The 26431-nt window shown below is 35.0% G+C and overlaps 1 protein-coding gene and 1 long non-coding RNA gene across 3 annotated transcripts in view; one reads left to right on the top strand and one right to left on the bottom strand.

The window, feature by feature from the left end:
* Positions 1–25342, top strand: part of GPR149 (G protein-coupled receptor 149) — a 63519-nt gene extending 38177 nt beyond the window's left edge. Inside the window, exon 5 of the mRNA XM_077750082.1 lies at positions 24177–25342. Within this exon, the coding sequence (XP_077606208.1) occupies positions 24177–24752 (576 nt within the window). The 3' untranslated portion in view covers positions 24753–25342. The remainder of the gene's footprint in view (positions 1–24176) is intronic.
* LOC144219979 (uncharacterized) overlaps positions 1–26431 on the bottom strand; it is a 278731-nt gene that overhangs the window by 242329 nt on the left and 9971 nt on the right. The gene's annotated exons all lie outside the window — the stretch shown is intronic.

Here is a 26431-nt window from a genome sequence, read left to right as displayed (position 1 = left end):
CTACGACTGGATTGTGGTAATGGTCGCACAATTCTAGAAACTGACTAGAGATCATTACATTGTACATTTACAGTGAGTGAGGTTAGCAGTATGTAAATTATACCTTAACAAAACTGTTTGTAAAAAAGAAAAAATTGCAGAGCACAGCACGAAGATGTTCTAGCCCAGAGAATACTGCTCATGCTGGCTTACAGATATGCTTTATAAAGTTAAAGCCAAAACATCCTTTAGGTAAAATCTCTTTTCTTTTAATACTTTATTCCTTCCTGTTCAAGGGTCCTACTATCAAATATTAATTAGGTAATGATACAATGCATTTTCTTCCCATTCACTTTAAATATGTTCCATTGCCAATTCACATCATTTTATTTTCTAAATACCTGCCACAATTCATTACCCCCATCTACTTTATGTATTTTACTGATTTTTATCTTCTGATTTATTTTTTTTTAATTCAGGACTACCAATGTTTAGAGCTTCTAATAATAATGTTTCTTGAAAAAACACTCTTCTGAATATACATCTGTTTTATTCATTTCTTGCTTTATTTCATGTAATTCTCAAAATAACCCTATAAAACAGGCCTTATTGTTATTCCTATATTATGTTAAAGGAAAATGAGGCAAGGACAAATTGCCCAAGTTTACCTATATCTATGTGGTAGAACTAAGATATGATTTCTAATGTTTATTTCTTTTTTGAGAGAGAGACAGAGCACAAGTGCAGAAGGGCCGAGAGAGAGAGGGAGACATAGAATCTGAAACAGGCTCCGGGCTCTGAACTGTCAGCACAGAGCCTGACTCGGAGCTCTAACCCACGAACTCTGAGATCATGACCTGAGCCAAAGTCAGATGCTTAACTGATTGAGCTACCCAGGCACCCCTGATTTCTAAGCCCAACTTTTTAACCGCTGAGCTAAACAGTTTCTCAGAAGCACAGCAAGAATGTTTTGCATATTATCTTCCATTTTTAGTATAATAGCCTGTCGCCTTGTATATTTTTAGATATACCTTTTTATTTTTAATTTCTTACTGATATGATTTTAATTTTTATGGTTTTTAAAATTTAAATTCAAGTTAGTTAACATATAGTGTAGTTTTGGTTTCAGAAGTAGAATTCAGTGATTTACACCCAATGCTCATCCCAACAAGTGCCTTCTTTAATGCCCATCACCCATTTATCCCCCCACTGTCTGCCTCCCCTCCAGCAACCTTCAGTTTGTTCTCTCTTAGGTTTGCCTCCCCCTCTGTTTTTACCTTATTTTATTCTTCCTTCTCTTCCACTATGTTCATCTGTTTTCTTAAAAGCCACACGAGTGAAATATATTTATCTTTCTCTGATTGACTTATTTTGCTAAGCATAGTATACTCTAGTTCCATTCCTGTTGTTGCAGATGGCAAGACTTCATTCTTTTTTATCAACCAGTAATATTCCATCACACACACACACACACAACATATTCTTTTTTTTTTTTTTTAATATTTATTACTTATTTCTGGGAGAGAGTGAGAGACAGCGTGAGCAGGGGAGGGTCAGAGAGAGAGGGAGATACAGACTCTGAAATTGGCTCCAGGCTCTGAGCTGGCAGTCAGCACAGAGCCCGACGCGGGGCTCAAACCCATGAACCGCGAGATCATGACCTAAGCGAAAGTCGGATGCTTAACCGACTAAGCCACCCAGGCGCCCCCACACAACATATTCTTTATCCATTCATCAGTCGATGGATATTTGGGCTCTTTCCGCAATTTGACTATTGTTGATCGTGCTGCCATAAACATTGCCCCTTCAAATCAATGTTTTTGTATCCTTTGGATAAAATGCTTAGTAGTGCAATTCTGGATCATAGAGTAGTTCTATTTTTAACTTTTTGAGGAACCTCCATACTGTTTTCCAGAGTGAGTGCACCACTTTGCATTCTCACTCATAGTGTAAAAGGATTTCTCTTTCTCCACATCCTCACCATTGTTGTTTCCTGAGTTGTTCATTTTAGCTGTTTTGACAGGTATGAGGTGGTATCTCATCATGGTTTTGATTTGTATTTCCCTGATGATGAGTGATGTTGAGCATCTTTCCACGTGTCTGTTAGCCACTTGGATGTCTTCTTTGGAAAAGTGTCTATTATATATGTCTTCTATTTCTAAACTGAATTATTTATTTTTTTGGTGTTGAGTTTGAGAAGTTCTTTATAGATTCTGGATACTAATCCTTTATTCAAATATTTGCAAATATCTTCTCCCATTTTTTTTTTAGTTGCCTTTTAGTTTTGTTGTTTCCTTCCCTGTGAAGAAGCTTCTTAAAGTGATGAGGTTCCAGTAATTCATTTTCGTTTTTGTTTCCTTTGCCTCCAAATCCATGTCTAGTAAGAAATTGCTATGGCCAAGGTCAAAGAGGTTGCTGCCTGTTTCTTCCTCTAGGATTTTGATAGTTTCCTGTCTTATATTTAGATCTTCTTTCCATTTTGTATTTGTTTTTGTGTATGGTGGAAGAAAGTGGTCCAGTTTCATTCTTCTGCTTGTTGCTGCCCAGGTTTCCCAACACCATTTGTAGAAAAGACTGTCTTTTTTTTTTCCATTGGATATTCTTTCCTGCCTTGTCAAAGATTAGTTGGCCATACATTTGTGGATCCATTTCTAAGTACATGGGTTGGAAGAACAAATATTGTTAAAATGTCTGTACCACCCAAAGCAATCTACACATTCAATTCAGTCTCTATCAATTTGATATCATTTTTCACAAAGCTAGAACAAACTATTATAAAATTTGTATGGAACCAGGAAAGACCCCAAATAGCCAAAGTAATGTTGAAAAAGAAAACAAAAGCTGGAGGCATCACAATTCAGAACTTTAAGCTGTATTACAAAATTGTAATTATCAAGACAGTATGGTACTGGCACAGAAACAGACACTGATCAATGGAACAGAATAGAGAACCCACAAGTGTATGGCCAACTAATCTTTGACAAGGTCGAAATAGTTGTTTAAAACAGGAATGCTCTACCTATTTGATGTATACTACTCCTTCCCTCCAGCTTCCCTGAGACAAACCATGAAATAGGTAAAGACATCATATAAATTTGCTATCCATTTCTCCAACATAGGATTTGTTTGGTGTTAGTAATTGTGAAAAGTTATTAAAAACACACATAGACAAAGTGAATAAACACACACACAGACACACACATACTTAAAAAGTGTTTATTTTACTTCCTGGTAGAACTTTGAATTTTATCCCAATAACTAATTTCTCTATATACATTGCTTCATCCTGATGTGTATAATATATATAAGGAGGAACAATCTGAACAGAGAGTATGGATTTATAAAAGCACAAAGCTATAAAAGCACAAAGCTAAAATGCACAAAGATGCATTTTTAGAAACTTTGTAACAGAGGAAATGAGTCTCTAAGAAAATTGAAGCCCTGACTATATAACTTCCTTAAAAACAATGAGAATACCAGTAAGGGCTTATAAGAAATGCATCTTCCAGCAACTAAAAGTTGAATTAATTTAAAAGCAAAAGATAAAAACAGTATTTTTTAAATACTTTACAGAGTCAAATATATGAATATACACCCAATTCATCATAACTCATTTTTACAATTTTTGTTTAATCTGACTGCCAGTATATAAGAAAATGTGATTTGATTCATGTTAACTTTTAGCTTAATATATTTTCAGCGTTTTATTTTTTAAATATTTTTTAACTTAAATCCAAGTTACTTAACATACAGTGTAGTCTTCGCTTCAGGAGTAACAGAAGCGATTTGTCTCTTACATGTGACACCCAGTGCTCATCCCCAAAACTGTCCTCAATAATGCTCATCACCCATTTTAAAATGCTAAACAGATCTAGATTCATGTTAACTTTTGGATTCAGATCTGTTCAGCATTTTAAAAATTACTGTTCTGATACATCTAGTCCTCTGGTGAAAATAACATCCTAGTATCAAGTTGACAAAATAGCCTAAAGGTAAGGTATTTTGCACAGGAATTTATACAGATTTAATACTGACAAAAATGTCCTGTAGGGAGCTTTGATGATGTCATTGAATAGAGTTCAATGGGGAGAAAAAAACTTTCAAAAAGATGAAAGTCATTTGAAAAAATGCAGTCTTTACACAATGCCATATTTTGGCATCGAACTATTGAGGACAAAATGTTCTCAAGTCATTTGAGGTTTTTTAAGGTAATTTTTCCTACTTCACACAAATAAAATTGCAAATTAACACATATAGTGTACCCCTACTAGGAAAAGGACAGGAAGCACACAATATTAAAATGTGACTCTTGGGTGAACATTTGGATTAAAATTTCATATTGAATATTACCATAGGATATTAGAATTTCTAGAAAAAACACTGTCAAAAGCTGCTATACAGCTAGTTCTAAAAATTTGTCTTTGAACTCTATCACATCATGTAGACTTGGAAGGCTAGCCAGAGAGAACAAGGCTATTAAGTGTCCCTGCAACAGCGTTCTGTTAGAAGAGATGGGTGGGTGATGGAAACTGCCAGTAAGTTTGCTCAGCTCATTCCAAGAGGATTTAAACCTGTATCTCTAATGATAACAAAAGCAAGAAACAGACTAGCAGTCAACTGCTTTTCAATCTTTCCTTAGATTTGCCAAGAACAGTTTACCAAAACATGCCCCTGAGCTATATACACTAATTCAAACAAACTTGGTATGTCTGTGATCCTCTCCTTTGATATTTGACCAAACCCAGTTTGAGTTAGGAACACACCTCTATTTCTGACTATTGTGAGGGACTAGAGTCCTTGCCCCCAACACTTGCCATCTGAGGACTCTTAGAGAATGTCAAGACTTGTGTGAGCAATTTTAGACATGTGGGCAGGCTCTCAAAGAGCTCATAGTAGTTTTTAAATTCATCAGGCAAAAACTCTAATTAGGATATTTTCCATAGCGTTTTTTTTTTCTTTTTTTCTCACTCTTTTATTAGACATAAAGATTAAAATTGCTTCCTCCATTTTCTCTGTATTCATGCATTTGATAAATATCTATTTAGGGCCCATTAAATGGCAGGCATCATCTTAGGCACCGAGACTGTAGCAATGAATAGACATTGACTTCCTTTCATGGCATAGTATTGTTACCTAAAATCCCACACATCATACTGGTTCAGAACAGTTTAAGTATACATGCCTGAAAAAAGGGAGTCCTGAGAGAAGCAGGAAAGGATACAGAATTCTGGAATAAAGCCATGTACGTTCTCTTTGGGCTTTGGTATACAAGAAGGTAGAAGGCAGGATGAAGTGTATCTCTGTCCTTATCATATCTATTCCTAAAATACACAGTGACCATATATCATTGAACAGCAACAAAAAATCTGATTGCCACTTCTGACAAAAAAAAAATGTATGACAAAAGATTTTTCAAACTAAAACTATCAGAGAAAACCCAGACTATTTGATCAAAACATTTGGCAATCAGTGTTAAAGGTTCATAAACTTCTTTTAAAATTTCCCAAGGGCTTTTTTTTTCAATGTGGGTTTCATCTGCCACTGTCCTTGTATTGGACCCTTAGGGCAGAGAGCCTATATGTGTGTCTTTGCATTGATTCCATTTGTGATGGCTCGATTCTCCATCTCGTATTCCCTACCTTCCCAGGCGTCAATGAACTTTTCAATCCTTATCCCACCTGACATGTCCGTAACATTTGACACTGTTGTATCTCTCTTCTACTCTTTCCTTGATTTCGATTGTATTTTACGTTTCTGATTGTTCTCCTACCACTATGACACACTCCCTGGACTCCTTTATCATCTCCTCTATCTCAGCCCATTCCTTAAATGTTCATACTTCTCAGGATCCTCCTGTCATTTCATACACTCTTCATTCAATCTCATCTCAAGTATATATTCAAGTATATATTCCAGGTCAAATCTCTCCTGAGCTCAGGCCCCAATATGTCACCTCCTGCTGAATTTCTCTAGATGGACACACCAGAGACACCTCAATTTCAGCTTTCCAACACTGTACTCCTGATCTTCTCCTGACCCTTCCCCCATCCCAGCCCTCCAAACTTGCTTCTCTTCTTTGTTCCCTTTCTCTGAAAATAACACCATCAACCCATCCAGTTGCCCAAGTCAGATACTTGGTTAACATCCTTGACTCCCTTTATCTGTCACAACTCACATCAAATCACTCACCAAATCCTACATCCTAAATAAGTCTTGCTATTCTCATGTCTCACTATAGCTATTGTTTCTTTCCTAATTTAAATCACTACTCTCTCTCAATGACCTCTTTACTGGTCCTCCTGACTCTGGGTTTGGACCCTTCCAATCTGTTTTGCTGACCATAGTCCAGAATAAATTTGCAAAAATGTAACTTTCATCATGTCAAACCCCTCTTTAGAACATTCTGGTGTTTCCTTTCTCATTCAAATCAGGGTTGAAAATTTTTAATGTGGCTTAAGCGTTTGGTTTCTGTGGCTTCATTTCTCCTCAACCTCGTCTTAAAGTCTTTGCTCAAGTCATTCTAAGTATTAATAATTTTACTTCTTTGTTGATGCCATGCTTTTTTCCCCACCATACCTTTGCACTCTCTTTTCAAGTCCCTCTTAGGGGATTCTTCAAAGATTACCCAGTACTTTGTGTTATTGAGTCATCTCATGTCTAATGTTTCTCCAATGGCATGTCTCTAAATAAGCCTGATAATCCCTGCTGTGATTTCTTTTTATTTCTTTTATTTTATTTTAATGTTTATTTACTTTTAGAGAGAGAGAAATAGAGCACAAGAGAGAGAGGGAGAGAGAGAATCACAAGCAGTCTCTATGCTGTCAGCACAGAGCCTGATGTGGGGCTTGAATCATGAACCTTGATATCATGACCTGAGCTGAAACCAAGAGATGGAGGCTTAACCAGCTGAGCCATCCAGGCACCCCTCTCTCCCTATTTTTTTTAAATGTCTATTTTTGATAGAGAGCAAGAGACAGAGACAGAGCACAAGCAGGGGAGGGGCCAAGAGAGACAGAGACACAGAATCTGAAGCAGACACCAGGCTCTGAGCTTTCAGCACAGATCCCTATGTGGGGCTCGAACTCATGAGCCTTGAGACCATGATCTGAGCTGAAGTCAGATGCTTAATTGCTTAATTGCTTAACCGACTGAGCCACCTAGGTGCCACTGCTGTGATTTCTTAATACTGACCCTTGAGACAGTCATTCATAAAGGTTTTGTGGAGCTTGGATATTATATATTTTGGAGACACATATTTTTTTAAAGTATACAAATTATGAGTATAAAATTAGGGATGAAAATGAATATTTATTTAGAACAAGAAAAGAAATCACAACAAGAAAAGAAATGCACTGGTGCCCTGGAGATTGAGGTATCTTTCTTCTGATATCTCTTTAGGTCATTTCCCATATACATACACTTACCTAAGAAATGCCTTCTGATTGCAGCTTGGCTTCCCCGCACTTCTCAGAACACTACAACTTCCAATAAGAATCAGCACTCAGGTTATCCCATGCTTATGAATGGCTCTGGAATCTTAGCTTCATGATGAATTTGTGTTCTCCTGTCTCCCATTTTGATATTTTTAAATAGTCTTTAGGTGTTCCAACTAATATAAATTCCCACTTGATATTTTAGTTATATTTAGGAAATCAGAGAATATGGGCATGTAGCAAGATATTTCTTAATGCCCTTCTCTGAGGTATTCAGTAAGTTAATCAAGAAATTATTCTTTGTAACATCACAGCTCAATATTCATTTTCCAGTATTTCCTAAGTCAATGGTTCTTAAGGATGGCTATATATAAGAATCATCTGGAGAGCCCTTTACGAATATAAATTCTTAGTTCCAATTCTAAATTTACTGAATTAGAATCTCCCACAGCAAAGCCAAAAATCTGTATTTTTAACAAGTTCTACTGGTGATTCTTATGTGGTCAGTTCAGCACCAATCTCTGAGTGGCATTTCGGAACAGTTGGTCTAAAGAAATGAACAAGCTAGGTTGTAGGTCTGACTCATTGAAATACAAATAGTCTCAACCCATGGATTTAATTTCCTTCAAACAATTTTATTATACAAGGAATCATTGGATCTAGGAACCTGGACGGCCTATTGTAGATTCCCAGGATTCCCACAGTAGGATAGCCAACTTACTCTGAAACATTAGTAATTATTGAGAGGGAAGAGGAAGAAAAAAAACCCTATTCCCTGCCCCAAGTTAAAAAAAAAAGACTGGAGGGGTGCTTCGGTGATTCAGTCAGTTAAGCTTCTGACTTCAGCTAGGTCATGATCTCACCATCAGTGAGTTCGAGCCCTGTGTTGGGCTCTGTGCCAACAGCTTAGAGCTTGGAGCGTGCTTTGGATTCTGTGTCTCCCTCTTTCTCTGCCCCTCCCCTACTCGTGCTCTGTCTCTCTCTCTCTCTCCCAAAGATAAAATAAACACATAAAAAAATTTTAAAAAACATTAGAATACTGGAGCATCACCAGTTTTCACCCTGTGAAATTAAAACAGGTATTGGTGCATATGTTTGTCCCATCTACTACACAAATAATACGAATTAAAACCAAAATCCAAAAAAAAACANAAACATGCACATTTTATATATATATATAAATTGTATATATATATATATTACTCTCTCTCCAGGAACAAGAAAGAATAGTCAAATATGCCATTTTTACTTTCACAGGACTTATTTCCTCTGAAGGCAAATGGTTAATTTTCAGAGTATACAAATGTGTGATGTTCTATGCATAAATGCATCATTACCAATCTCCTTTTTGGATACCCAATGATACACTAAGATTTTTAGTTATTTTTTTTCTAAAGAATCTTTGTAATAACATTTTTAAAAAGAATTGCTTTAGTATTTGCTGTGTGGGATGGAAAGATTTTGGAAACCTTGCCTTCTAAATCAGTCTTAGAAAACAATTTCCACATGTCATGTTCTATTGCTTTGTAAGTAGTGAGAAAAAAATTTAAGTGTGAGAAGAAAGAATGGAGCAGTCTTTTTATACTCCTTTAAGTTTAAAAGTTGAAATTTTACTTTGTTCTTCAAAAGAGCAATGAGTTGCATTAGGTTTTGTCTTAAGAATAATGACTCTATTGTTTTTATAAAAATAACTTGCTCACTATTTTTCAAATTCAAGCAAGTACAGAAAAGAAGAGAGAGGCAACTAACCTAAGATCATACTATCCACAAAGAACCATGGCTCTCTATGCACATACATGGAGAGAAGAATGATAGACAAACAGATGGATGGATGGATGGAAGTATGAATAAAAGGAAGGAGGGAAGGAAGGAGGGAAGGAAGGAAAGAAAGAAGAGAGGGAGGAAAATCATTTTATAACTTCAGTCCTTGGAATACTTTCTGGCTTATATTAGGTAGTCAGTAAAAAATAAAAATATAGTGAATGAATGAATTGGATTGTATCATTTTTTTTCTAGAGTCACACTGCCCAGATTAGAATTTCATTTTTTCTATTTAGTATCTATTTGACCTTGAAAAAAGGTACTGAACATCTTTGCACCTCAATTAACTCATCTATAAAGTGAGGATACTAATGATACTAACTTTCACCAAGGACATTCTTAAATGAAAGTGGACAATGTGTGTGTTTGTGTGTGTATGTGTGTGTGTGTGTATGCACACATGCACATGCAGTGAGAAAACATGGAACGCCTACTAGTAGATTTTGATACCACTGCCTTGATTCATGTTAAAGGACCAACAGTTTTACCCATCATTGCTTTTGCACCATCAGTGAACATGTCAACACAGTGAAAATGTCAAATAAAACTTTATTATTACAATGAAAATAGTTTTAACTATATAAACTCTTTCATTTTGGGAACTTCTGCTTCTCTTGCAAATAGAATGTATAGCCAAAATTGTCAGGATATTTTCAAGTCATCATCTTTCTGTACAGCTGCTTATAGAAATGGGTGACCATTTGTTTCTTTTTGTGATCATCACATTCAGAAGCTTACACATGAGGCTGATCCCTTATTTAGTTGCTGCTTAAATATATGGCTATTCTTTTTTTCCTTCATTTTATCACTGGATGAGAGAGATTCTGTGTTTGGACTGCACTGAACCACCTTTATCCATAAGTGTATTGGCATTTTTTAATTAATTAAAAGTCACTGCATTTTTTTCTTTTACTATTAAGCTTGAGATTTTCTTCCATTGAGGAGGACTTTGCATCAGTTAGGGTTTCATCAGGGGAGCAGAAGCACTCTGAGTGTTACAGGGTAAGAGACTTGTTTAGAATTGTGGGAAAAGCTGGGCAAGTAAAGGTCTGGAAGAGAAGTTGGAGGGTCAGAGACAGAGTTACCAATCAGTCATATACGTCTAGCCACCAATGTAGGAACAAGAAAGGGGAATTTGTGTAGAGGTCTATGAAAGTGATTTACCTATAAACCACAATCTCAGTGAGTCCACAGTCAAGCATCTGGGGGTGAATTAGAGGCCTCTGTCGGTCAACAATGCATATAGTCAGGAAGAAACAGTAGATGTGGAGCAGGAAAGGGAAGCGAGAAGCTGGCATCTGCCAAGTACCTCTCCTTCCTATCTCCATATCTGCCTGTGCCTCTCCTTCCTTTCGTATCTACCTGTGAAAAGAGCTCCAGATGTGATGGCCACCGCCTTGCTTCTTTCCACCTTCCAACTACTGGGCAAGTTTCTATCTTGGCCAATTCTAACTTGAAAGCATACAAGGAAGGGGATTTTGGAAAATGTCATTCTCAAGCTTACCTACCTCACACAGCACAAACTGCCAGAGTGTAATAGCATGTACTGTCTTTTTTTAAGGTATAAATATTAGCCTTATCAAATGATCTTCTATATAAAAAGCATTAAAAAACTTTATACAGAATTTTGCCCCCATTTTGCAAAAAAATTGCAAAAATTAGAAGAAAATCCCTTTAACTTAGATAACTTATAATAGCCACATAGGCTATGTAAAGTTGAATGATTCTTTTTTTACAAAAGGATTAAAATTCACAAAATTAGAATCACACGGAAGTCATCCTTAATTTGCTATAATCTAAGGACTGCTTGGTGCATATTCTTTAGATATAATTGTAATTGCAAAAAATAAGCTATAATATATCATTTTTATCATCAGAAAAAAACTATACATTATACACACATATGGTACATACATACATACACAATATACACTATAGGTCTCCTACCAATATCTAACATTCAATAAATGTTTTCTAGGATATAAGATTTAAATCAGAACTATATATAAGCATCATTAAACCCTCCTTATAGGTTTCTTTCTAAACATTGGTATATAAACTGCTTCATTTTCTTTCTTGTTATTTTATCTCCCTACAGCAGACATTTTCATTGTACAGAATGCATTGTGGCTTAGATTCCATGTATTTTGGAAGCACAGAAAATGTTCCATTAGCAATAGTTCTTTATTGATTTAAAAAAGGAGGGTCTTTTAAGGGGCTTAGATCTACAATTTCTTTTGCCAAGTTTTTAAAGTAAATTTTGTGATTTTAATTTCTTTCAGAAGAACATCCCTACTTAGATATTTTTCAAGAAACAAAGTGCTTTGTTTGAGGTTAACTTTGACAAAACAGAGTCAGAGAATATTGAAATGTGAAGAGACAAGAGGTACTTGGGTGTTCATCTGCCCAACTACGTCTTTATACAGATAATGAAATAAAGACCTATAGTAAGTCTAGGCTATTTGTCTAGGGCCACACTGCTATTTATTTGGTAGCAGAACAAGTGCTGTATTTCAGAGTGTCCTGAATATCAGACAAATTCTCTTAAAAAAATCTTTATTGAGGGATATTTTGAGGGATATTTATCATTCTCGCATTTCAAGTGTACAATTAAATGATCTCTAGTAAATTTACCAAGCTATGCAATCACCATCAGTTTGGGAATATTTTCATCACATCAATTAGATCCCACATGACCAATTATACAAGATCTAGCACCACTCTCTGTCCCAGGATACTTCTAATCTGTCACCACAGATTTGTTTTTGTTTGTTTGTTTGATCTTTTTACTATATTATGCTGATAAAAACATTTTTGTCTTCTATAATTTTTACAAATACCATCAACATGGATTTCAACACATTTTCTAGAGTATAATAATCTTACCAAAAACACTGTGTTTATCCTTTGAAACTGTCTTAAAAATGAAAATATAGGGGCACATGGGTGCCTCAGTCGGTTAAGTGTCTGACTCTTGGTTTTGGCTCAGGTCATGATCTCATGGTTTCGTGGGTTTGAGCCCCTCATCAGGCTCTGTGCTGACAGTGTAGAGCCTGCTTGGGATTTATTTTCTTTCTCCCTCTCTCTCTGCCCCTCCCCCACCTCATGCTGTCTCTGTCTCTCTCAAAAATAAACAAACTTAAAACAATGAAAATATATATCTTCTTTCCTCTGGTCAATGAGGTTTGAGAAAATTATTTTCATACAATCATTTTTGGTACAATACTTCTAACTGACACAGCACCCAAATGAATGAATGCATGTTATTAAGACAAGAAAAACTATTTCATTTCATAGGATTCACTTATTCCTGATAAAATCTTATTTCTTTTCTAAACAGAATCAATGTGTGCTTCCTTTCAAGCTATATTCTTTATTTTGTTAGAAAAACATAAAGAATTGGAAACATTAGAAATAAAATTGGACATATCACATCTGAGCTGAAATGCCATTAATAGAGATAAGATACAAGATTCTATTTTTAGGCCAGAGAATAGAAAAATGTATCCAATAATCACAAGAGCAACAACACACTTAAACTCAAAATTCTCACAGGATTTCTTGTAGCATGTGATGGTTGTGCTCATGGGCTCAGATAAAGCCAAAAAGTATGATTTGAAAATATGAGAATACCAATTGTCATAAACAAATAAAGTAATTTAAATGCAATGATATATTCATCCTTACCCTCTGCACAGTCTGTGGTGATGTCCCATTTCATTCCTAATATTGGTAATTTGTGTCTTTTTTTATTCTTTGTCAGTGTTGCTAGAGGTTTGTCAATTTTATTGAACTTGTTCAAAAAACCAATTCTTTTTCACTGAATTTCTCTATTGTTTTGTTTCAATTTCACGGATTTCTGCTTCATCTTTATGATTTCTTCCCTTATTCTTGCTTGGATTTTATTCTGTTCTTCTTTTTCTAGATTTAAATTTTTTTCATGTTTTTAAAAAAAAAATGTAATGTCTATTTATTTTTAAGGGAGAGAGTGGGACGAGGGAGGGTCAGAGAGAGAAGGAGACACAGAATCTGAAGCAGGCTCCAGGCTCTGAGCTGTCATCAAAGAGCCCAATGTGGGGCCTGAACACATGAACCATGAAATCATGACATGAGCCAAAGTTGGACGCTTAACTGACTGAGCCACCCAGGCATTCCATCTTTTTTCTAGATTATAAAGGTGGGAGCTTACATTATTGACTTGAGACTGTTCCTTTTATCTAATGAACGCATTTAGTCCCTTAAATTTTCCCTTTCAGGATGGCTTTAGATACATCTCACATATTTTAATATGTTATATTTTAATTTTCATTCAGTTCAATGTATTTTTTTAATTTCCCTTATGACTTTCTCTCTGACTCATGGATTATTTAGAAGCGTTATTAGTTTCCAGAAGTTTGGAGGGTTTCCTGATATCTTTCTATTATTTATTTCTATCTTGAATCCATTGTGTCTGGAGAATAGAATTTTAATTCTTTCAAATTTATTGAGATTTATTTTATGTCCCAGATATGATCAGTCTTGGTATATGTTCCATAGGCACCTGAAAATAATATGTATTCTCCTCTCATTGGACAGTTTTCTATAAATAAAAGGTTTTTTCTATAAAAATTTCTATAAATGTTGATTATAGGATGTTATAGTTGTTGGTATTTTTTTATATGCTTGCTGAATTTCTACTTAGTTGTTCTACTAATTATTGAGAGAAGGGTAGTGAAGTCTCTAGCTGTAATTGTGAACTTGACTATGTTTCCTTTCAATTATGTTCAGTTTGCTTTGTATATCTTGCAACTCTGTTGTTTGGTGTATACACAGTTAGGACTTCTGTATCTTCTCAGTAGATTGATCTTTTTGTAATAATAATCCTCCATCTCTAGTAATTTTTCTTTGCTCTAAGGTCTATTTATCTAGTATTAATATAGCCAGTTTTGTTTTTCTTTGATTGATATTTGCATGCTATATGTTTTTCTATCTTTCAACTTTTAACCTTCTATAGTATTATATTTGAAGTGAGTTTTTTGTAGACAGTATATAGTTGTCATATTTTTAATCCATCCTGGTAATCTCTGACCTTTATTTGGTATATTTAGACCATGAGAATAAAATACTGCAGAAGAATATGCTGTGTGATTAGGTGATGAAGACTGCAAAAATAGCATTAAATTATCTACATCCTCCTAAGCTCCTTATCTCAATTACTGGTACTAGACATTACGACTAGAAATCTCAAAAACGTCATGGGTTCCTTTCTCTTACCTCCTAATAATGCCTAATAGCTAAAATTTACAGAGCACATACTTTGTGTGAGACACTCAGCTGACCATTTTATATCCGTTAACTTATTTATTCTTCATACTTTAGTAATGGGTAACTGAGGCCGAGAGTGGTAAGGATTACAGCAATAGTGACTCAACTGAGTTCTACAGGAGGTGTATGTGACTCTACAGCAGTAATTCTCCATTACCCTCAAGGTTTGCCTCTGTAATTCCACTAGAATCCATCCTACATTTGCCATTTCTTCTACCAGTACTGAAGCTCATATCCCTTTCCTTTTGCACCTAATGATTCCAAAAACCTGCTAACTGGTCTCCCTGACACCATGTTCTACTTCTTCCAAGACATCTTTCATAGGGTCCCCCATTATCTTCTTATACCTTGAATGGCATAGTGGAAAACATTTGGAATCTGCGTTGAATTTAGATCACAGTTCAAAACTTAACTTTGTATATGACCTAAGCAAGTTGGTTAACCTCTCCACACCTCAATTTACTTATCTGTAAAATGGAAATAATTTTATCTCCCTTACAGATTATTGTATTAAATTACATTTCACATGTAAAGTACCAAGTATACTGCTTGCACATAATAGACATTCCATATATATTTATTTCTTTCCTTTCCTTAAATGTGAAAACAAAAATCAGTGGTCCCCCTGTTTGCTTTTCGGATACAGTCAAAACTCGTTACTGTGGTGTACAGGGCTCTTCGACCCGGATCTAACCTCTGTTTCCAGTCTCATTTCTCTGTACACTATGTCACTCCCCCCAAATTCCATTTGCCTTTGCTCTCATTATTCTCTCATCCTGGAATACAATTTCCCTACACTTCTGCCTACTGGAATGATCTTTTGGGACCCTATTTAGAAACCATTTTCTCAATCATCTTTTCCATATATTTCTTTCCCTTCCTAACGTGTATGAATTAATCCCACCTCTCCCTTCTTCCCACAGGTCATAGTGGGTTTTGGCTGGATTAGGAGAATGAGGTATTATTCATATTTTATCACAAACATTATGCCTTGAAGTAGCAGGATGATGAAGAACAGAGGGTTTGAGACAGATAATCCGGGATTGGATTTGACTATGCTATTTACTTTTATCCCCATGACTCAATTATGTTATCAATAAAATTGGGATGACAGTGTCTCTATTTTATAAGGTTAATATGAAAATCAAATAAGAAAATATATATCAAGTGCTTAGTAAGAAGTTAACACATGGCTTGCATTCAGCAGCATCAGTAAATATTTGTTATGATGAATATTTATTCTAAATTTGTTACTCTGTTGTGATACTTTTCATCATTTAAAAAAAGATAAATTTATAGTCTGAAGGTCTGTGAGGATTAAATCGGAAATGTGTTTAAATATCTAGCACTATGAAACACAGTGCCCTTTATGAAGGCCTTTATTTTCTTGTCCTTACTCTCTTTTCCTTGAGTAACTCATGTGTCTTCTTTATTCTGGTGTACTAAACATTTAAATGAAGGTAACAAGATGACACATGAAATCTTACTGAAGTTGAATATATGAAAATATTTCAGTTACACAGTTTTAAATAAAATTCCGAAATTAAATTATTAAAACTCTGATTTATCGTTTTTCTCACAAAGTTCTTACTTGCGCTGCTAGTTTTGTTTTTAGTGTCTTTATCTCTTCTCCTTCAAACCATCCTGGATGGTCCGATTGACTTAATTCTTCAAATATCTGTACTTTTAGATGCCTAAAAGTCACCTAATAATCTAAAAATCATCCATATGATTTTAATTTACATTAAAATTGTCAGTCACTGGGATTATTCATGAGTTAGTGATAGAATTCTAGCTTCCAGGGCAGAAAGTCCATGATCTACTCCTGCCTAAAGCAGATTTCTTTTCAAGTGACAACACAGTACATTGGAAAGAACACTTAACTAGGTATTAAAACACCTGAGTCCTGGTGTCAGTCCTGCAACTATGACTTACATGACCCTGAGAAAGTGGCTTCCCTTGCTATCAATTCTCAATTATAAAATGAGAAGTCAGAATTCCGTGGTTTTGGGTAAGTGAAATGATTTTACATGTTATGTCTTTTTCTTAAGTTGAGTGAGTCAGATAATCAACACAGTACTTCACCTTGTTAGAAGAGAAATTTCAAGTAACTCTTTCATATTGTAATTTCACCCTGAATTCACCTCGAGGCTTATAGTGAAGAAATAAAAAGTTCAATATGCCCAAGGTCAGTAAGTCTGAATCAATTATCACAGCAGATTATTTGTGCTAATGTGTTTACATGGCATGCTCTCTCCTACTGAAGCATTTGTGAGGTTTAGAGACTGCTTTTCATTTCCAAATAAAAAGCTCCCAGACACCTACGCTCAGGAGTACAGCAATAATGGATTATCATTATTCCTGACAGCGTATGCTAATTCACAGACTTTTAAATGGAAAAAAGCAGAGACTATGAAATGACTAGTTTTATGTTCCCTGAATCTATCATTTTTTTTTATCATGCAGTAAATGTTCACATACAATTCAGTCCCATAATATTCTATTTTATTTCTATAAAAAGAGTATGTTCTACTATGACCTTCTGATGCACTTGTAACTATCATTTATTATACAGGGCTCTTAAATATAAAAAAATAAAGTTTAAAAACCAATACTTTTAAAAGATGATTTCATTTTTTCCTGCTTTAGGAAGCTAAAATATGGAATCTAAAAACCTGCAAAGTCAATGTTGTAGATTCATTCATTCATGCACGCATTTCTTCATTCAACAAATACTTTTTGAGGGCCCACCATGGGTCAGGCACTGATATAGATGGTATAGAAAATAAATATCAACAAGGAAATATTCCTTTCCCTGAAGGAGATTACATTCTATGTGGATTTGACAAAAATGCCATGCAGTTCCAGTCTCCAGAAGAAAATGGGTAGTTGTAGAATTTTACAAATGTTTCCATAAAACTCTGTATTAATTTCCTAGGGCAACTGTAACAAATTATTTAAACTTAAGATAGTTTAAAACAACAGAAATCTATTGTCTCATATTTCCAGAGGCCAGAAGCTCAAAGTCAAGGTGTCAAAAGGGCCATATTCCTCTGAGGCTCTAGGGATGATTCCTTCTTGGTTTATAATAGTATAACTCTAAGTGCTATCTCCTTCTTCACATGGCCATCTTCCCTCTAAGTGAGTCTGTGTCAAAATTTCTCTTTCTTAAAAGAAAGAAATTTCTTTTAAGAAATTTCTTAAAAGCACTGACACCAGTCAGTGAATTAGGGCCCAGTCATATACATTATGACCTCATTTTAATTTTATTAGGTTTGCAAAGGCTCTATTTCCAAATAACACCACATTCACAGGTACAGGTGGATACGAATTTTGGAGGGAGGCACACTAGTCAACCTGGTACAAAAATGAAGATAAATTATACCAGTGATAACAGGCTTCTTGTGTCTTTTATCTCCTCACAATTAATGTTAATTTTCACTTAAGATTTAATATTTTTTACTTTTAGTCTCATTTTGAAATTATTCTTGAACTTTCTGAATAGCCACAAATCTGTGGGTGACATTCTGGTTTGTGACTCAAATTCTATAGTATTTTCTTTTTCTGACATAGGATTCATTATTTAAATACTAAAAATATTTAAAATGTTTACAGTCGCAGCTTGTTGGGCTAAATGTTTATAATTTTTACAATAAAATTAGTGAGGAGAATCTGACTCATTACAGACCATGGTCACTTTATTTTGTCTGAGTAGGATCATATGATCCTTTTCCTTTCAGATCATTTAAAATAGTTTTTTTGTCATAAGTGCCATTGGCTACTCTTTAAAAAATGTGAATAGAAAATAAACTATACCCCAATTAGGATTCCCATTCTAATCAATCAAATCATCAGGGCAAAATTTTGAGACAATGCCCTGCACTCACCTTGTATTCTTTCTTCTAATCTAAAAATAGCACAAACCGCAAACCCAGAGTATTGATTTGCAAACCCCAAAGGCAGCACAAACAAACCTTCAATATAGCACAAACCCTAAATGCTGTGTGAACTCCAAATTGACTACCAAACTGAACTCTGAGCTGACTACCACCATAGACAACCCATACTCAGTACCCTACCCCTGCATCCTGCTTGCCCTTCCAGTAATAGTTTGGGTTCTCTTCTTTCTCTATTACCTAATAAACTTCCATAAGCACAACCATCATCATCATCATCACCATCATCAAACAATTTAGGTATATAAAACATAAAAGGTGAAACCCTTTCCCCATCCACAATGGGGAAAATGTAGAATGGAATGTAGCCTTTCATATCTTTTCTGTATGTAGAATATACACGTCGGCTTGTGTGTCTACATATCTTTTATTCGTAATATACGTATAATTTGCTGAGTAGTGTTCTGGTAGGTGTTTTTCTATAAGAAAATTGGGTTATACTTTACATATTATTTTGCAACTTGCTATTATCACTCAAAATGTATTGAAATTATGTTACCCAGGGAGAACTTATAGCTTTACCTCATTCTTTCAAGACAGTTTTCTGATACATTTAGGTTATTTTCTACTTGGGGGCTTATAACTTTACTTGCTGAAATAAAAATTATGTGTTGATATTTGGTGGTGAAACTAACTCAGAAATAGGACTGTTGGTAAGTATATGCAGTTTTTATTTTATAACCAAATACAATTAAAAAGTACCCTAAAGATGACATCTATCTTTTTATTTCTTCATTTTCTCTCTCTCTCTCTTTTTATTTTTTTTTTGGTGGACGGCAATCTGAGATGCTAAAGATGACCTATTGTTTTTATTTACATTTTTTTTATTATTGGTGAAGTTGAAAATATTTTCACATGCTTATTTTCCGCTTGTACTTCTTTCCATTGCTTCCATGTTATATTTTCCTTTTTCCTGCTGGGATGTTTATCTTGCTCACTTGGAGAAATTCTCTATATTAAAACTATTAAACTTTACTTTCTATGTGCTCCAAATATTTTCTCCTGGGATCCCATTTGTTTTTTACCTTTGCTTTCAGCATATATTTCTACATGGACATTTTCAATTTTTCTGCAATCAAATCTGTCCCTCCTTTACTTTGTCATTTCTGTTTTTCATTTCAGATTTGTAAAGGTCTTCCTCACACATTATTTTAAAAGAATCATTAATACTCAAATTATTTTTGCATATAACACGAAAAGGAACCTAATTTAATTTTGTAATGGATAGTCAATTGAATCTTATTTGGAAATCTCATCTTTGTGACCAGCTATATTTGGTTTCTTGACTGCTTAATTTATTGCATCTTGCCATCAACAACCTGTATTAATTACTGTAGCTTCATATTATGTTTGTAAATTCCAAAATTTCTTGGTTATACACAAGCATTTATTCTTGCAAATCAATCTTAGGAAGAACTTTTTATGTTTCAAAATAAAATTCCATCAGTATTCCACTAAGATTTTTATTAAAATTGTATTAAATCAGGGGCACCTGAGTGGCTCAGTCAGTTAAACATCTAACTCTTAATTTCAGCTCAGGTCATGATCTCACGTTGATGAGCTCGAGCCTCACATTATGCTAAGCATGGAGACTGCTTAAGATTCTCTTTCTCCAGGGGCGCCTGGGTGGCTTAGTCGGTTAAGCGTCCGACTTTCGCTTAGGTCATGATCTCGCGGTTCGTGGGTTCGAGCCCCGTGTTGGGCTCTGTGCTGACTGCCAACTCAGAGCCTGGAGCCTGTTTCAGCCTGTGACTCCCTCTCTCTCTGACCCTCCCCTGCTCATGCTGTCTCTCTCTCTGTCCTAGAAATAAAAAAAAAACATTAAAAAAAAAGATTCTCTTTCTCCATCTCTCAAAAAATGTATCAAATTAATAAAATAAAATTGCCATGTTTACAATATAGAATTTTCCCATGTGCAAATACTGTTTCTTTTGTCTCTTCTTTATTCAGGATTTCTTTCATCATAGTGGTGTTTTTTTAATGTTATTTTCATATATTTTTATACATTTTTATTATTCTGAATGGGACCTTTTTAAAATATATCTTTTGATTGGTAACTGCTATTGATGTCTTAACATTTACCTATAATTCAGCAACCTTACTAAACTCCCAAATTAGTTCTTTTTTTAAAGAATCCCTTCATTTGAATTTCTAGGTAGACAAAATTTTCACCTGAAAATTATGATAAATTCCTCTCCCTTATTAATATTTATATTTCTTATTTCCTCTTCCTGACTGTTTTAGGACCTCTAAAACACTGCTATTAAAAAATAGCACTGCTTTAAGTATTTCTTTTCATCTACAAAAATTGAGCCCTGCCCAGGTCTCTTTTTCCCTCACTTCCCTAGGTCAAGTGCTCATATTCCATATTCTTATAATTCTCCAGCCTAGTTCTATTGTAGCATGAATTACATGGAAATATGATTGTTTATGAGTTTGGTATGTATAGTCTATAAGCTCTTTTTTTTTAAATATAGTTTATTGTCAAGTTGGTTTCCATATAACATCCAGTGCTCATCCCAACAAGTGCCCTCCTCCATGCTCTCTATTAGCTCTTAACACATGACATTCTTCCTCTTCATTCCTATAGACCTACCAGCTAACCCAGTACTAGTACATAATAGTGGTTCAGCTAGTCTATTCTCTTGCTTCTCATCTCTCTTCATTTTTGTCCTCCCTCCATATTCTAAAAGAGGTGGAAATTCTATTGATTTTACTCAAATTCTGTTAGATCTCTCCCTGAATCTCTACCCCTATTACTTGTCCCTTTATTCGTGCTTCCATTTTCCCTCACCTGGACCAATGGTTTTCTAACTTAAATAATAGACCAGTCTCTCTTAAAGGAAAAAAAAAATTCTATTAGTCTTACCATCAAATCAAATTTCTATGATTTTGCTTAAAAACATGCAAACAATATTTGATAAAATTCCTTACACTTCTCATACAAATCTAAAACCAAAACAAACTTATACATTAAATCCTTTTATAATCAGTAAAATTAAAATTACTAAATTAGCTTAAAGTGACAGTACCATTTTGCTGAAATTAACATGCCAATTTTGGATTAAAAATGTAAAGATGTATGGGGCACCTGGGTGGCTCTGTTGGTTCAATGTCCAATTTCAGCTTAGATCATTTTCTAACAGTTCATGAGTTCAAGCTCTGCATCAAGCTCTGTGCTGACAGTGCAGAGCCTGGAGCCTGCTTCAGATTCTGTGTCCTCTCTCTCTCTCTCTCTCCCCCCACCCCCCTCCCTCTCAAAAATAAGCATTAAAAACATTTTTTAAGTGTAAAGATGTACATGTAAATCTGCTTCTATAAAATCTATCTCTGTGTATTTACTTCTGTGACTCTCAAATGGAGACTATCCCTTAAAATAAGAAAGTTTCTCAAGCAAGTTCAGACTCTGCACAGTCTCCCCCCTTATCCATGAGGAATATATTCCAAAACCCCTAGTGGATGCTTGAAATCATTGTTAGTACCAAAGCAGAGCAAACTATGCTTTTTTTCTATACAAACGTACCTACAGTAAAGTTTAATTTATAAATTATGCAGAGTAAGAGATGAATAGAAATAACTAATAAAATGGAACTACTATACCAATGTATTGTAATAAAAATTACGAGAACGTGTTTTCTCTCTCCCAAAATATCTAACTTCACTTTATTCATTCCCTCCTTATAATGATGTGAGATGATAAAATGTCTACATGATGAGATAAAGTGAGGTGAATGACGTAAGCACTGTGACATGCAATGTTAGGCTACATCTGACCTTCTGACCATCTTGCAGAAGGAGTATCATCTGCTTTCAGACTACAGTTGACTGTGGGTAACTAAAATTATGAAAAATGAAACTGTGGATCAGGAGGACTACTGAAATAGGTACTCAGCAAATGTCAGTTTAATGAATGGGTGAATAAAAAATAAATTAAGGCCATTTCCCCTTTGCCAAAAGTTGGTATCATTCATATAATGCTTTGGTACAGTAATGAACCTAAATATCGTCCCTCTGTTTCTTCTGCTTCTGTCACACATGTGAAGTTGATGAAGTTCTTTGCCTCAGCAGAAGGGCAAACTGTACTTTATAGTATACATTTTCAAAGTTTTCAGCCCTTTAGGGTACATGGCCCTAAAGTTAGGTTCCCAGGACCCTTAAGAGATAAAGAGAACTCAAGACTCTTCCACAGGGAATAATTAGAAAAGGCTGGTAACATATCTCACATACCCTAGACTATATTTTTCATCATCCCTACATTCAAAGAATTGGGCATGAAGGCACCCAAATCAAACTCATTATACATTCTCTCTTAACAATTTCTCTTAGAAGAGAATGCAAATTTTAGTCCTGGGCTTCCTCCAGCCACACTTAGGTCTGGATATAAAATGCCCATGGCAAATAGGGTGACCAACTATTCTGGTTTTCTGGAACTGAGAGGGTTTCTGAGATGCAAGAATTTCAGTGCTAAAACTGGCATAGTTATAGGCAAACAGGAAAGCTGATTATCCTAAATTAGCAAAATACCATGAGCCTTCAGGCCAATTCCCCTGTAAAGACATATTTAAGCCAATCCAGGAGTAACTCTAGGCTTTTTAGGTAGTGGGCACATACATAAAAAGTGTCTGTTAACGATCTTCTTTCCCCCTTTTTTTTCTGGATTCTAACATTTCTTTAGTTAGGGATCTCAAACCTTACCATGCAACAGAATCACCTAGAAGGCTTGTTAATTTAGGAGGTCTGAGGTAGGGCTCAAAAATGTGCATTTCTTCCAAGTTATCAGGTAATGTTGATGACACTGGTCTGGGGACCATTGCTTTAGAAGTTTTGCACTTTACTATCTTCTTCTGAGATTAACACGTAATCAAAAAAGAAAACAAGTCAATTGGAAGCATGAAGGCATGAATCAATAACATAAAATAGAGACTATTGTAAGATTTAGTCTTTTTGTTTGGTCATTTCTTAAGCACTTTTCAGTGGTGAGTACATATTATTAAAAACCTTAACATACAAAGTTTTAAATATAATCTAAAAGGTTCTAACTTTCAGGAAAGTTTTTGCAGAGATGTGAGGGAGTTCTCTATTATTGGATTTACTTTAATGACTGTGATTTCTCTATGGAAAAGTGAGCACAGTATAACACAGTTCTGGGGATGTTTGGCTCTTCTTTTCAAAGGCGCTCAAAACTAACAGCTGAAATATACTTTATACTACCTCTGAATCATAGTTTCACAATTATCATTTTTCCTAACATACTAAACAGGGGGATAAAAAGTGCATTTTGATGATATAGTCTACATATTTTTCAACCAATGCAAACTTTTTAATGTAGCAAAAAATATAAAAGCAATTCCAGGTTGTAAATGTGCACTCAATTTTATGCCCAAATTCTGCTTTTGGAAACACCCACTGCTGCCCCCACCAAAACACAAATTTTGCCTTAAACTGTGAAATTCTGTTCTTTCCCTTCAAAGAAAGGTTCCGAGCTGTCCTCATTTAGATGTTACATTTGACCTAGGAGAAACTAAACTGTAGCAGAATTTAAATCCCGTATCTAAAAGGTTTCTGGGGAAATGGGTCTGAAATAAGAAAAAAACTTTACCATTTTGATGAATAAAATGAATTTCTAAATGGCCTAATTTCAGAAACTAGTTTTCAATAATAACAATTTTGGTTTTGTTCCCAGCGTTCTGGTGGTGCCCTTGCCATTCCCTTGTGTGCATTCCAGGGGACCGTGTCTCTCCAAGCGCCCACGGGAAAAACCCTATCTCTTTCTACCTATGAGGTAAGTGCAGAAGGACAGAAAATAACCCCGGCCTCTAAGAAAATAGAAGTCTATCGATCCAAAAGCGTTGGCCATGAACCAAACTCAGAAGATTCACCCTCCACATTTGCGGACACCAGTGTGAAAATACACTTGGAAGTTCTTGAAATTTGTGATAATGAAGAAGCCTTGGACACTGTGTCAATCATTAGCAACATCAGCCAGTCCTCTACACAGGTCAGATCTCCATCCCTACGCTACTCGCGGAAAGAAAACAGATTCGTGTCTTGTGATTTAGGAGAAACAGCCTCATACTCTCTCTTTTTACCTACAAGTAATCCTGATGGTGATATCAACATCTCCATCCCTGACACTGTTGAAGCACACAGGCAGAACAGTAAAAGGCAGCATCAAGAGAAGGACGGCTACCAGGAGGAAATCCAGTTGTTAAATAAAGCTTACAGAAAAAGAGAGGAAGAAAGCAAGGGCAACTTGTGATCGTTTTGTCTAATAAAGGCAAGAATGGTTCTGCAAGTTCAAACTACTAAACACTTTTGTTCTGAGGCTATCTGATGTCCTTTATTAACTGTTGGTTTACATAAGCATCATAGATTTAGCAGTTAATTGTTCTTAGGAGGAGCAGCTGGAAGTAGTGAAGAAACACTTAAGTGCTTTTGATGTATTACCTGTAGATCACACACTGTGGTATTTAAACGTTTTATTTCTTATCTGATCCCTAAAGCTGTTTTCTAGATCAAATACCAGCCTCATTTACTAATGCTTTTGCCTATTTGTCATCTTCAGAGTAAACAGAAAGTTGTATAAATTCAATGAATATATTATTCCCATTCTCATGTTTCAATGCACAATACTAGCCTTTATTGCAAAGGGCAAAAAGATATTTAGGGAATGGAAGAAATGTAGCAAAATTCTGAGTTGTATTTGAAGAGACTTGCCTACATGTGCCTAGCAAAACAAGCTTACTACAGTTAACTGCTTTAGCTTTACACTGATGTCTAGAAATTATAGTCTTATGTAAAACAGCAAACTAGCTAGCTTCCAACTTTGAAACACGCATGTCCATAGCTGTAAATAGTTGTTTCCTTCATTTCTGTAAAATATGAATTGCTTACTAAATGTTTTTCTTCCTTTCTCTCTAAAATGTATTTTCCTTTCATCTTTTTACTATCGAGACTGTCCTTGAAACAAAATGTTGTGTGTTACAAGTGGAATTAGTAGTCCATAACTAAAATATTATTGGAAAAGTTTGTATATGTACATACCATCATTTCTAGAATTGTATTATTTGAATGGAAATTGGGGGAAAACACTGGCACATTAAGTTCCGTGAGGTATGCTCAACTAGACTAAAAAAAACTGGAAGTTTTTCCAGGTGAAGCAGAGGAAAATCTTCTAGGTATAAAATAAAAGTGTTTTTAAAGCTGCAGATTTGGCAAACTTTCTTAGCCATTCTTCAAATATAGGATATTTTAGTACAAATATCATTCTAAGTTTAGGTGCTTTTTAGTTTTTTTCTCAAAGATGTGTATCTCAAGCATATTCAATATATATTATTAAGTGAGTGTAAGATATACATTTCAAGATTAATTTTAAAATGTGTTACATAGCAAAAATGCAGGAATCATCTTGTCTGATTATTAGTAATGTATATCTCAAAAATTATGAAGTAATTTTTCCCTGAAAATGCTTTATTCTGATCTTTCTTTAAACATACATTAAATGTATTACTTAAATGCTTATTTTCGAAAGTTATTGAGTTGACACTTTACATGGTATTTAACTGTGAGCACCATCACATCTTACTCACATAATCGCATAATTTTTTTTTTAAACTTTTTTAATGTTTTTTTTAATTTTATTTCTAGGAGAGAGAGAGAGAGACAGCATGAGCAGGGGAGGGTCAGAGAGAGAGGGAGTCACATGCTGAAACAGGCTCCAGGTTCTGAGCTGGCAGTCAGCACAGAGCCCGACGCGGGGCTCGAACCCACGAACCGCGAGATCATGACCCAAGCGAAAGTCGGACGCTTAACCGACTAAGCCACCCAGGCGCCCCCATAATCTCATAATCTTATTTACTATTGACTGAGTGAATTTTTTTAATGATTTATTTTGGTTTCAATTTTATTATACTGAATCAGAATTTTAAATTATTTGCT

This window comes from Crocuta crocuta, unplaced genomic scaffold (genome assembly GCF_008692635.1).
Source record: "Crocuta crocuta isolate KB4526 unplaced genomic scaffold, BGI_CrCroc_1.0 scaffold19, whole genome shotgun sequence".
NCBI classification, from domain to species: domain Eukaryota; kingdom Metazoa; phylum Chordata; class Mammalia; order Carnivora; family Hyaenidae; genus Crocuta; species Crocuta crocuta.
This window is presented reverse-complemented; position numbering and strand designations above follow the sequence as displayed.